At 40.3% G+C, this 14,229-nt stretch overlaps 1 protein-coding gene across 1 annotated transcript in view; it reads right to left on the reverse strand.

Annotated features, from left to right (window-relative positions):
• GRHL2 (grainyhead like transcription factor 2) overlaps positions 1–14,229 on the reverse strand; it is a 57,547-nt gene continuing 43,318 nt past the window's right edge. Inside the window, exons 14-16 of the mRNA XM_063171592.1 lie at positions 10,711–10,796; positions 5,423–5,487; positions 1–4,190 (exon numbers count right to left, since the gene is read on the reverse strand). Of these exons, the coding sequence (XP_063027662.1) occupies positions 4,076–4,190; positions 5,423–5,487; positions 10,711–10,796 (266 nt within the window). The 3' untranslated portion in view covers positions 1–4,075. The remainder of the gene's footprint in view (positions 4,191–5,422; positions 5,488–10,710; positions 10,797–14,229) is intronic.

The following is a 14,229-nucleotide window of genomic DNA, read 5'->3' on the forward strand; positions in this document are numbered from 1 at the left end:
TATTGTCTCATACATAGGAATATTTATTTTTTTCCTTCTTAAAAATGTACAAAAAATAAAATAACTGTATTTACAGTTTATCAAACCCCTCTCCCAGTTGCAACACTATTAAGTTACATGAGCTAATTCTTAATATAAAAGCACACTATTTATACATTAAGTTTCCTTGTTTGCCAGAAAGACGGCTTGTCACAACCTTTGGCACAAACATTCTTGTTTGTATCTTGTCTCAATTAATAGGAAATGGAAGAGCATATAAACATTTAATAAGCTTTACATTTTATAAGTCATAAGATACTCCTTTCCAGTTCCATCAATATACAGCATCTCTGACAGCTAGAGAGTTTAGATTTTACTAATTGTTTGAATTAATTTACATTTAAACAATTCATAGAATGAAAAAGAAAAATATGTAAGAAAGACATTTGATCTCTGAATTCCATTGACCAAAAACTTTGTGAGAGAGGACACACATGAAAAAACCCATTCTTTTCTTTGTAGTTTACACTCAGTGTTAGAAATCCTCCAAAACGTCTTGATGGGGTGATCATAGTACATCCACAAAACTTCACTCAAGGGATGCACTTTATTTTGGGAATATCAGCACCTGACTGTGAGAAAGAACTAGAATTTGAGAATTTGAATGGGATTTCATAATAAAACATCAAATGGACGGACAAAGTGCCAAATCTGCAGCAGGAACCAAAATTAGAAGTTCTCCTTTTGTACATCTCTAGAGTTTTTCAAAACATAACATCTACAGACACTGCATTTTCTTCATAGGGAAAATGCACTGAGCAGCAAGCCACTCTTCAGGCTGTACTAATTAAGATTCAAGATTGCTGTCTTGAAGAAGAGAAGGAAATGAGAATTTTGTTCCTTTAAATAAACAACCACAGCAGTTCCACAAAGAGACAAAGGAGGCAAGACAGATATTCCTGTCCCCTGCTGAACAGTAGACAAATCCTACTTCCATTTAACTCATAATATTTGGAAGACCCAGCATTAATCAATAATTTTTTATCAAACAAAAGCAACATGCATATTTTAAACAATATACATGTAAGCACTGTGTACTCCTCAGGATATCTGAGTCAAGCAGGGCACAAGGCAGCCACTGCTTCAGAAGTTTGCATTACTCATACCACTCTTGCCCCTTTCCCACTACTCTGATGGGCTGATTTGGACCAAAAAGGTGAAGCCTGAGAGCTTGGAGCTTGCCACAAGCAGCATCCAAGGTTCAGTGCTCCTCCAGCAGCTGATGCTACAACTACAACTGAAGGGGGTGCAGCACGGATACTCAGTGCTTGCGAGGCACCTGCATCTGGAGCAGAGAAACAAAGCCCTCAGAGCCTGGCAGATAAAGTAAAGGCTGATCATCCCTACCTAGCTCTAGTTGTGGTTTTAAAATAATCTTGCCACCAATCTAGGCACCTTCCTGATAACTTCACTGAGACTGTAAGAGGAACTAAAGGCAGGAGTATTAGCTTTCTACTATCAGGAATTTGCACACTTTAAGATGTATTTAGAATAGCTTTCAGTTAATCTTGGAAGCAACTTTCCTTTTCTGGACAGTGGCTGACTGAAAGCTCCTAAAATGACAATGGAAAACTCCTTAACTCCCAGTATTCCTGAAGCACTGCACTTCTCACTGATCCTACACTGCTCCTCATCACAGGATGCTGCAGCACCCAAGAGATCTGTCCAGACATCTTGACCAGCTGAGAGATCCCAGATGATATTCTGAGGATTCCAAACACCAACACAGAAATACAAGAACTGACAGTATTGCTTAACAGTCCTGTGTGCTGGTCCCTAATGCTTCCTGTATCAACTGTCCTATTTTTTTCTTTAAGAAAAAATTATCTGGGATAAGTCAGCATAGACTTTTTATCTCAGTCTGAGCCAAGTAGAAACAAACAGAACCATCATAAATCTCTTGTATTCCCAGATTGTTTGCTCTTGAACAGCATAGCAAGAGCATCTTTGCTGGAGTGCATTTTTATATAAAGTTAAGGAAATCACAACAGAACTCTGCATCAGAAGGGGAAAGAGTGAATGACAAAAGAAAAGGGCGGGAGAAAGACAGAATATACACTTTACAGGCATATGTGAATTCTGGGTATGTTAGTGCTGATGCTACCAGCCTGAACCCTTTATAGCTTCTGCTCCCACACAAACCTTGACATGTACTTAACATTTCTATTAAAGGAAGAGATTTTAATGGGATACTACTGCTAATGAAGTTAAGAAAGTGTTCATGAACTTACAGGACAATTCATGCAGATATGGCCAAATTAGACTGGTCAGTTATCCCAGCTACTTTGCTTGAATGTAAATAGGTCCACACATGAGCCCTGTTAAACATGGCAGTGTTTCTTTCTGCCATTAACCACCAAATAATAAAGGTTGTGTAACTAAACGAGAAAAAGTTTTAGAAAGAAAAGAATGAACTCTAAAGGCTGCATGTAGGAAAGGACCCCACTTCTGTCTGTCATACAGGATCCATGCACAGTGGTAGAGAATAAAATGCAACTGAAACTTATGGAATTATATGCTAAGTGAGGGACTCTCCACAACAGCCAGAGGAGATGGAATGGAGAGAGAGAGATGCTGGGTTTGGATGTCATAGGGACATTCAGGCCTTGAACCCCTTTCCTGGTATGAGTTTAGCCTGCACAACTTTATCTCTTCACAGAATTCATAAGGCAGGTGTGGAATTTGATGGAATAACCATGCAGTTCAACTTGGGTTCAGATGCAGCCCTTGAGAGAAACACCAATCTCCACTCCTCAGTTGTGGGATACTCAGTTTCTAGTGGAAAAATTGTTCCAGTTTGATAAAATATTTACATCAAGCCCAGGCTTATACATCACCCAAGTGTCCTAGGAATCACAGCTGAATCATTCAATGGAGATACAAGAGCAAATACACTTAAAAGGAAGAGTCTGAAATCCTGTTTCTTACAGTCTAGAGGAATGCTTTGATGCACAGGCTGCTGCAGAAAGAACATTCCCACCACAGGTTTGAGAAGACACCACTTTAGGAGCCTCTGCTTCATCAAAGGAAGACGACCAGGAAGAAGTCCCTTCTGTACTTCTTGGCAAAGCAGGCAGCAGACACACGGTGTCTCTTGGATTTTGTTCCAGCTGGATGGGAGACTCAGGTTGTACAGCTGGGACTTGGGCACCTACAGTGGGCCCCATTATGCCAGAGCATCCAAGACCCAGTAGCAGAGTCTGCTCTAATATTTCAATATACAATTGTGTGAGCAAGAATGGAGCATATGAGTACAGATTCAGTTATCAGCTTCTCAGTACACACTCTTTAACAGATTGCAGCAATTTAATCCTCTAGGAAAAATTATATGAAACCCTAAACCAAATACATACAAAAACATAGTGGCAGTAAACATGCCCACATACAGTAGTTAAAATATATTATTGCATATTATAAACATTATATACAAGGTTAAAATGGTTTCTTTACCATTTACTTACAAGTTACATTTGTAGCTGAATGCCTTACTTACAAGTCCTCATTGCTACATGCTGAGAACTACCAGAGGTATTTGGCAAGACTATACAGTAGAGAGAGATATGGATCAGCCTGAGCAAGTGAACTGTCAGCCACTTTGCCCATCTTTAGCGCTGCAACAGATTTTTAGCAATGACAGAGACAACTACTGGTAAAGTGATTTATACCAGATTTCTGAAATTAGACCAGCGTAGTTACTGAATGTGTTTTAGAATGAGCTTATCCACACTGAAGTATGGATTAAAATGCTGCATTTCACATTTGCAGTGGGTCATCTGGTTACAAATCTGGGGGCTGGTAACTGCTTGTACACTAGAGAGTGGGGAACAATAAATAGGGGACCAGGTTACTGTGAATGGCCTTGTCCTTGACAAACCCAAGGCTATATCTGCAGGGGCTGCAGATGTGCAGAATGGACAGTATTTTCAATGCAGTCTTGTAACAGTTTCTCTGATCAATGTCTGTCAAGTTTATGGGGAATCTGCTTTCCAAGAAGGATGAAATGCTGTGGTTCCTTACAAAATGGCTCTGCCTGAGGCTAGATCTCTGTCAGTGTGATCTTGAAGCCTTCAACCATGCTCTCCATGTTCAGGATGAATGTGTCCTCGTTGGAGTAGTGCTCAATAATGTTGTCATCCATGTTTACCAGGATGCTGGTGACAAAGGCAGAAATCAATGTTTTTATGTACCAGGACACTGAAAGGAAAAGCTTTACACTCTGCCACATGTACTTGCTTCTCTACAACACAAAACCAGACTCCAGCACACGCCAGTACAGGCTCACTAGTAGGAATTACCAGCAAGATCTGCCCCATAGTCCCTTGTAGTCTTTGGATTAGAGGCTGCTCCTTGCCAGAGCAGTTAAGGGACATGCCAGTGCTGGGATGCTAACACACTTAGGCTACCTACAGATGGGCTGCACTTCAGATCCCTGGCAGACCCAGCTAGCTGGTGCTTCCCGTGCCTGGTGGTGGCTCCCACAGGGACACATCTGTGCTACTCCTCAGACACACCATGTGAGCCGCTGCACCTCTGTGGTGGGAGGGAAGCACAGGGAAGCAGTGGAATTTGTGCTTTGCACACAGCTCACAGACTTAGAACTCAGCTTAGATGTGAGACTATCAACAATGACTACACAATTGTGTAATTGTGTAATGCACAATTACAAGTGTATATGAGTGTTTTCCTCACTCTTTACCTCCAAGTGTTTCTTCTGTCACTTAGAAAGAAGCAAAACATGAGAAGTTTCACCTGTCTTCTCAAAAGCTAAAGAAATTCCCAGACAACAATGCCCTAAGCTAGTTACAGCTGAAAATAAATTACTGGTTTAAAATTATATTGCTACAATATTGTGGTTAAATAGAACTTTAAAAAACAGTTGAAGTGGAGAGATTTAGTTTTATGGCAAGGAGCAGAAGCCTAGCTATTCTAAAAGTCCAGCTGTGATGTTCATGTCTAAATTTATTCAGCTGAAATGGCTGCAGCAAACATTGCCTGTCTTTCAGAGTAAGACAGTGGCCTACTTCTCCCTAACACTGCAGGAAAACTCCACACTGCACTCACAGCAAAGGCAGCATCTCCCATGCTGGCCCTCCACAAGGTTATTAAGCATATTGTCTACAAAACAGACTTTACCCACATATCTTATCCACAAACCCTTCCTTCACAGTAAGCTTATGAATACTGGTCAGACACAGATTGGAGATCCACGTTTCCTATTCTGCCATCCCTTACAGTCTCCATAGACATGAAGATTTCAAGCACATGGGTTTGTCTCCTGAAAGAGTTTGTACTGCCCAGTATCATGAGGCCCCAGGTATAACTGGGATCTGTGACTACTTCTAAAGGATCCTGCAATTGATCCTTAGGAAGGTAACTAACTTACCCCTTTTTACTCTTCTTATAAAGTTTTGCAATCTTTTCAACTGGCAGCCCATATTTCTCAGAGATCTGAAATAATAAAAATAAAAGAAATATCACTAAAGATGAATGAGAAATATAAAAATACCACCTCTTACCTTATATAAGACATTAAAATAAAATCTCTGCAAACTTTGACAGGATAGCTATAGAGAAAAGTCTGTTACAACCATATCATGCTTTCATTTAAGGATGACTTGGGGAGCAAGAATCCTGTACAGCTTAATCAAAACCCACAATTGTCTCCATTCAGAAACTCAGATACTACAGTTTTCATAGGGTGTAAGCCATCAGAACTGCCCCAGCATCTCCTAGTGCTCTGCTCCAAGAGTCAATGTTCTTCCCAGCTTCAGATTTTACCAGGGAATTTCAATCTGATCTTTCTGTTGTTTCTTAATCTGATTTTTTTTTGGCTCATAGAAGCAAAGGCTTCTCCCACCAGGCAGAAGGCAGACACATGGCAACCCAACAGGAGCTGATGGACTGATGGGATAACAAAAATGTACACATTTCTATTTCTCAAAGACATTTCAAGGACTCTCCATGGTGGTACTTCTGTCTGAAGTGTCTTCAAGGTACCTTTAATTGTGGGAGGGCTACCAACATCAAACACACAGAACTAAGAAGCTTCTGCATTGTTGGGAAGGTGACTCAGTCTAGTTACTACAGTAGCAAAATGAAAACACTGATTCACAAAACATCATCTGAATGTATAGATAACAAGATGAGATGTCACAGAGAAGTGTGTTATCAAGGTAAAGGACTTGTAAAATAAACTTCTTACTAAAGCAACTAAAACAATAAAGCAGAAAATACAGTAAAATTTTGAAGGAATAACTACTCAGCTGACAAATTACCCATGCCAACCAGAACTTCACATGGGTGCTTTGGCATTGCTTTGCAGCAGTGTACTAGTAACTTTTTGGGATGTCTATTCTGCAGTGAGTCTGTGGTGTGCTTATGAAGATGGTGTCCGTGGGCCCTTCATCTGAGTCAGGTTTCCTTTCCAAATTATGATTCTTCTTTGGGGGAACAGGTCTCACAGTTCACATTTTAGAAGAGGATTGTCCCAAAAGGCAAAATAGTTACAGAAAAATAACTTTTCCCCCTCTTCTAGTGATTAATGTTTTGTGTTGTTCTATTGCCAAGCAAAGTAAGTGTCCAGCTCTTCCCAAGTGAAATGAAGTTGCAGCTAAATAGCTGACTACTTATCTTTTGCATTAGAGAACTGAAATGCATAATTAAAAATCCATTTAAAGACTGGCAAACATCAGGCACTGTAAAATCCTTTCTTTGTGTTGGCATTCAGAGTTCTGTTGAGAAAAGGTATTTTAGGAAGTACATTAAAGCAATTATCACAAAAGAGAAAATGGAATGGATAAACTCAGCACTGAGGACAGATTCAAAGAGTCACAGGTTGAACACCAAGCATGGATCCCATCCAGACAGCCAAGATTTTCTGAAAGAGAGAATTAATTAGCCTTTACTTATCTACAGCACCTATAATAGTATAATTGTCATCATAGCCCAGATGCAATTTTGTACTTAAAACTACCCTTAATAATGCACAAGGCTATCAGCCTGACTGGCATTCTATAGCAAAACTCCAAGATTCTGAAGAACCAATAAAACTTCTCATACACTGAAAACAGTGTCTTCTGACTATTAGCATACATCAGTGGCTAACAGAAAGGGGAATAACTGATGGGGTACAATAGACCCATCCACTCCCTAAGTTTTCCACCTAGCAGAGAATAAAATAAAACTGAATTTGGGTGACATTTGCTACTTCAGTTTTGCTTGCACCAGCATGTTTCACTACATTTACTCTTTATTATCCTCTGGTCTTGCTTATCATGAACAGAATGACATCAGATAAACAATCTGGTGTTGAATTTTTGTATCTGTGCTTCTATTGTACCCCTAATTTTAGGTTTTCATGTAAAGCAATAATAAAAATGGATGAATTTGATCAGACATTTGAAAAAAATCCTTTGTAACAGGCATTGGAGAAAAACTGGCAGCCCAAAACTGCAGAAAGTGTCACAAGTGTGTGAACGCAAGGAAATGATCTCCCTCTCTGGGTTGTTAACTCTGATGCCCAGTGATACTGTAAAGACCAGCACTTGAAGACACTTTTCACTGACTCCATGCAAATAAACAAGCTGAGTAAAACATTTCTTGCCAAGGAGGCTTAATAGCAGCTAATATACAGCATTCTGCACATTCCAGCATAAATCTTCCCTAGGACATTTGGCATACCTAACACTCATGCATTCCAAATGTTGCTCAAAGTAGTTTGGGACTCTGGGACACCACTTCCTACATAAACTATGAGAGGCTGGGCTGAGAAAGCCTTGCCTGTCACACTGCCTATGACAGGTGTAGGATTTATATAACATGCAGGGATTATTGAGCTTTGCAAAAGACTTCCAGCTGACTGAATAAGCACATTTCTCAGGAACCCCTGGGATTCAATCAATTATACCAAACAGCAAGCTGTGGAAGCAAGGCTTAAAGTGGGGGTATGGGAGAGCCTCCCTCCAGTACAAATGTGCTAAGTCCTGATGCAGAATTGGAGAAAGCATAGGGCAAGCATCTGCTAGGGCATCTCACTTAACACCCTCTTCTCAGAGTGTTTGCTGCCAGCACAGGAGGACCACCTCTTACTGCCAACTTCCATACAAAACTACAGGATTTCTCACCCGAACCCAAGCAGGCTACATTAAATTTTAAAAAGGTGTCTTTATTTGGAGCAGTATTTTTCTTATCATCTCAATTTTCCATTTGTCAATCTTCTGAGCAGAGATTTATTTCTGTTAGGATGCCTGAAGCAGTGCAACAGCCTTCTGAGTGGCACTGAAATACCTGTCTGGGTGTCCCTTTGGGCTGCAGTCCCCTGGCATGGCAAGTTTTTCTGATTGCACAAGCCACCAGAAATGCTCTCTGCTGGAGTCAGGAGACCAGAAAGGGCAATACCTGGGTGGGTCAAGGCATGTAGGAAAATGTCTTTGCCAGCTTATTTCTGTTAAATAATCTGTCTGTTGCCCTACACTGGCTGGAAGATCACATATATATTGGCAGGTATCTAATAGTCTAAGATAGATCTACTGAACTCAGCTGTTAACTTTTAATTATTGAAAGATTTTGGGAGATGCTTGAATTTCCCAGTTTGAACTGCCTTCTGTAATTTGAATAAGTATGCAATTTTGCACAATGTAAGACTGAGATACCTACTGAGATCCACAGTTATCCTGACTTTGGATCAGGCTGAAATCAGGATGTAGAGCTGGTCAGTCACACATATATGTGATGTTTTGCTATTTTCACTTGATCAAGACTGATTAGCAAAAACCAAACATCTGAGCAGCTTCCTGAGACATGCTGCATTTCTGAAACCCAAAACCTCTAGATATTTGCCAAAAGAAAGATATCTGAAAAGGAATCTAATTGTTAATTTGGAATGGGGGTATATGTGAGAATAAAATAAACATAGGATCTGAGAAAACCATATCATTAATAACAGAAAGTTAGGGGAGAAGTCAAAGATCAGGAATAATGACTAACAAAAAGAAAAAAAAGAGTAAAATCCGTAAACAGAGAAGGAGGGTATGGTTGAGGATCACTGGAGCTCCCTTTCAGGTCTGGGGCTCTGTAATACTCAGAAGCTCAGTTCCTAAATTCTTAATACTGAGAATAGAATGACGCATTTAGGACATGCACAATTACAAAATTACATGATTTGCTGCAATGACTGTAGAGACAATATTTAAGAATATGCAGTTTGACAGCTTTTTGGCATTGTTTCATCCACAATATCCTACCAAAGAGAATTCAGATGTTCTAAATGTGTTCCTTCCAGTGAACTGGGACATTTTACAACAGATCAGATTTCTCTGGTGCCGAAAACATGCCAGTGAGTCAGCAGCTGCACTGACTGAGGCATGCAGAAACCCTTCCTGCTTCTGCACCAGCTTTGTTTTTGTTACATGGTGGCTGGAGAACAGGCATGGAGAGGCACAGACTACTAGAGATAAAATATTCATACTAGCTTGAACAGATTATAACATACTTTTAACTTCCATACAAAGACAAGATGAAATCGTGTTGCAGCTTACCATGAATCAAACTGCTGCCTCTTCAAGCAAAGCCTGGTTTTTGTTATCCATGTGCTCTGCCTGACAGCTGAGCTGCAGTCACAGCTAACAAACAGCATCAGCAGAAGCACAGTTAGGACATCCTTAGCGTGCCACTGACTCTCCTCAGAGATAACCCCATCTAAAAAGGTGCTTTAAGCAACTTCACTAACCCACAAATCTTTTTCTGCCTTCTGCTACTGGCCAAATATTGACCAAATAACTCAATCTTTACTGCATTAAAAGTGTTCAGTAAATGTAACAAGATACTGTGATGGTTTTAGGAGAGTATAAATATAAACACTTCTAGCACTTGACTGAGTTCTCTAGGGGCATTTTCATCCATTTCCGTCTTCTCCCCTACAAGTAAACAAGGCTGGAAATCAACTCAGCATCCCACATGTCAATCTCACATTCCTCCACTGAAGCAGTGAGACACATGATTATTTTTTAACTCTTCCCTTACCAAATTTCATGAGCCATCAGCTCATATAAACAAGATTAAACATGGAAACAGCAACTCTTATGAAGACAGCTAAACCTCAACTCAAAGAAGCAGCAAAGAGGCAAGTGGCAGGTATGTCATGCTGTAAGTGAGGACTAGAGAAGGAATTTGAGACAACATATGAATGACAAGTCTGCACTGGTTCAGCACCTGCCTCTTACATGCTGAACAGCAATTGCACAAAGGCCACATGAAATTCCCACAGAAACACTGCATCCTTGGGCCTCTTCTTGGAAACCAGGCTGGGAATGTACTGACAAGCATTACAGGAAAAGATTCAACAGGCTCTGAACCATCAGTTCAGAAAGAAGCATTTCAGAAAATGAAGCTTGCACCTCTCTCCTTCCCTGACACTGGTTAACTACTGCAATTCCTCAAAGCTCAGGTGTCCAATAATCAGCTCTGTGATGCTATTTAAAGCCAGTAACTTGCTGATAACACTGAATTAGGAAAATGCCAGCATTTCAGGGTTCCAGAAAGCTTTAAGAAATGCTTTAAATGCACTTGAGAATAACTTCATCTTTACGTAATGGTTGATGTCAATAATACATGGAAAGCCTCGAGATTTTCTTGCCAAGAAAGACAAACAATGTGAGGACATTGGATACTTACAGCTTCCATTAGCCCCTTCACTGTGGGTGATTTCAGCATCAAAGCATCAAACACCTCATCTGTCTCCTTCCTCACATACAAAAGCACTGAAATAGGGGGAAAAAAAAAAATCAAACTAGGAGCAGGTTCAGTCAATTGCACAGATGAAATACCCCACACTGAATAGAAAAACAAATATTAATCCATGACAGATAAAATGAAGCACTGAAGATGGTTTGCACTTAAAAAGATGTACCTTTAATATTATCAGTGATCTAGACATGGACAATACATTGGAGTTGCACTGAAAATACAGTATTGAAAATTTAATCTAATGTGAAAAATCTCTATCTTCCAGAATCTAAATCTCCATTTACAGAAAGAAGCTGAAAAGCACTGGGCCCTTGTCCCTTGGTTATAAGACAAAACACACAATCTAGGTCTTCTTAAACCTCTGTCTTGGCTTGTACCTCTCTAGGTTTCATCTAAAAGGCTTGAAAGGACATTCAAAAAAGGCAAGTCTGGGTTGCCTTTAGCTGTGCCTTTGAGAGCAAAATCAAAGAAAAGGAAAAGAAATAGTTGTCTCTGACATTACTGGGCAGATAACTGCAAATGGCCTGACCAGTATGAAATTAAACACTGGAAAAAATGAATTCAAAGTAATTTCAGACTTTACAGGGGAGACATTCAAGAGCACAGCTGGCAGGCAGGCATTTACCAGTGTGCCCACCTGCTTAGGTACCCAAATGCCATTTCTGTTCCTCTTCCTCCCTCAGATGTTAGCTGCTAGCTGTCCACAGGCACAGTGCCCTGCCCTCTTTAGCTTTTGTTTTCTTCACACTTGTTCAGGTAAATGGAGGAACCTTGCTATAACATGGCAGAAGCAAAGCAGACAGGTACAAAGCATGTAAGCATAGACACTAGAAAAGTATTTTAGGCATCATCTCACATGACTGATAAGTAACAGGTTGAATAAGACAGGTTCTGCAATATATTTTGTTTCCTAAATGAACTGCCTTTTCAAATAGCACTGCTGCACATGAGGTACAAACACACATGCACTGTCATGTCTGTGGGACAAATTACATTGGTAACCCTTTTTTTTTTTTGGGGGGGGGGGGCCGTATACAGAAATGGGCATCTTTTGAAACTACAAATTCTCATGGTCCAAGAGATATCTTCACCACATAACTCAATAGATGACACACAGATGAACGAAAAAATTTGATGGTATTTTTCACATACAAGTAATTGTGTAAAGTTAATTCTCAGGCCAAAACTCTAGGAGGATGGACACAGGCCCATTTGTGGAGAATTGTAGCTCCTTTGCCCAGGTTTTGAAATGACTGGAAAAAATAATGGGTAGTTCAGTTCCCTCACTGGGCCTAAAAACCAAGCATGCAGGAGGACAATGTTGGGTTTTTTGCATCTTTAATTCAAAAATCTGAGCCATGAAACTGCAACCACAGCATGCCGAGCCACATCCTTTTCACCTATATTTTGGCAACTCTTGGGGCCTGGCCTGAGAACATTGTTTTAATGGAGTTAGAAGCAGAGACAACTTTGGGTCACAACTTAACCTGTCAAAACATAAAAGAAAAAAAAAATTCCACACCAGGAGTTAAATTTTACCATGCCTGATATGCTTAATCACATGAACAAGCTCTCACTCAACGGACTAATTTTACCAGTACTAACACTTATATTAATTTAGTAAACGTTTTCCTTGTGACTAGAGGGTTGTCCTGTAACTCCTGGCTTTACAAACATCTGGAGCTCTGCCAGCCTTAACAATTACAAATACATCTGAAAGGAGAAAAAAATCACTTGGTCCAAGGTTAAACTTGGGTACATGACACAATCCCAGTGCTGAGCTTTACATCTCTGCTGTGCTTGGTGTGCCAGGCAACATTATACACACAGAGAGAGAGAGGATTAGTAAGCACACAGGGGGTTGTTAGGCTTTTCTTTACCCTGACAGGTGTGAAACTCCTGGCTTTGATTCAGTAGAGTACTCTTCCACAAATGACTTCTGGTGACAGTGATGCCTTAGGAAGTCCCTGTCTCATCCGTATCCTTACACCCTCTTATTCTGGCTCATCTCAACAAATTTTCCTGGATGAAAAACTCTCTCAAAACAGCAGATGTGAGTGAAAAAACAACACTTTTTTTTGAGTTATTCTTCAGACCCATCAAATCCCTGCCTCAGTGTACCATGCAGCCCCACAGCCTTCATGCTGGCAGAGCAGCAGAGAGACAGCCACAGTGGGAGGCACAGCCAGAGGGGAGGGAAAAGGGCTGCAAAGGCTCCACTGGGCTCAGCAGCAGCACTGCCACTGAATGCCTGTGACCATGTAACACAACTCATGTCCTCTGATCCTACTGTCATCACATTCACAGCGTCTAGATGGACTCACTCTAATAGTACAAATTAAAAGATTTGGAGGTGAACAAGGGGGAAATCTTGTACAAGGTAATGAGCTATTTTTGCCTGAAAGGTACAAGATAAATTCAAATTTGTCTGATTTACTGCCTGGTCTTAGCCCTTAACTTTCTTGCCAGCACTGAAAACTACTGCAGACCTTAATATTTTTTAGATGTTAAAAAGATTTGTATAAGATGGGGGAAGATAAATTTGTCTTTAATTACTTAAGAAATAGCCCAAACACATCAAATTGCTGAGGGGCAAAGGGATGTTGTTGCACCAGTGAGACTTTTAGAAGCCAGGCCACCCGAATTGAGGATTTATGTGTGAATGCAGAAGAACAATGTTAGATACCTCTTTTTAAATTGTTAACAACATACACAAGGAAAAATGAAACTAAGGACACAATAAGTCAGTAAGACCTGGGGCATTAGGAAGGTCTGAGCCTGGGCACTACCAGTGCTGTGACTGGCACCCTATGAACAATGACTACAGTCTCTGTCAAGTAGTCTCTGGATAAAGATGTGGCACATCTTAGTCAAGGAAAGAAGGGCTGGTAGCTGTAATTTAGCTTTCCTTTCTCACATTTGGAGTTTTTGTTATTGCCCAGGCACAAATTCCCTTGGCTGGCTCTCAACATCCTGATTGCTATGAATCCAAAATGTTTCAGAGTAGTTCAACATAACTTTCCTAAGAGACAGAAGCTACCCAAAAAAAATTACTTTCTTGAAACTGAGAACTACAGGACTGGAAATCCACCTGATCTATAATTCAGCTGCTGGATTTATAATTAACTGCAAACTCCCTATGAAATCTGAAAGGGAAAGTGAATTAAAAACTTACTGAGAACTCAAAGCAGGAAAAAGCCAAGTCTAGCCAAGTAACTAGCTGTGATGCACATTTGGTACAGATTAACATACTTCACATTTCTGTGTTGGGCACTTGGACTTCCCTTAGAGGTCAAGGAGATGAAAGAATAATTCAAAAAGAGGCAACTACCTGAGTGAGAATATAAAGAGCATTTGCAAATCCCTTCAGACCTGTTTTCTTGAACGCTGCCCCTTAATATTTTTACTTCCACCAGACAGTGTTACAAGTACGTCCAGAAGGCAGGG

The sequence above is a fragment of the Melospiza melodia genome, chromosome 1 (genome assembly GCF_035770615.1).
Source record: "Melospiza melodia melodia isolate bMelMel2 chromosome 1, bMelMel2.pri, whole genome shotgun sequence".
Classification (NCBI taxonomy): domain Eukaryota; kingdom Metazoa; phylum Chordata; class Aves; order Passeriformes; family Passerellidae; genus Melospiza; species Melospiza melodia.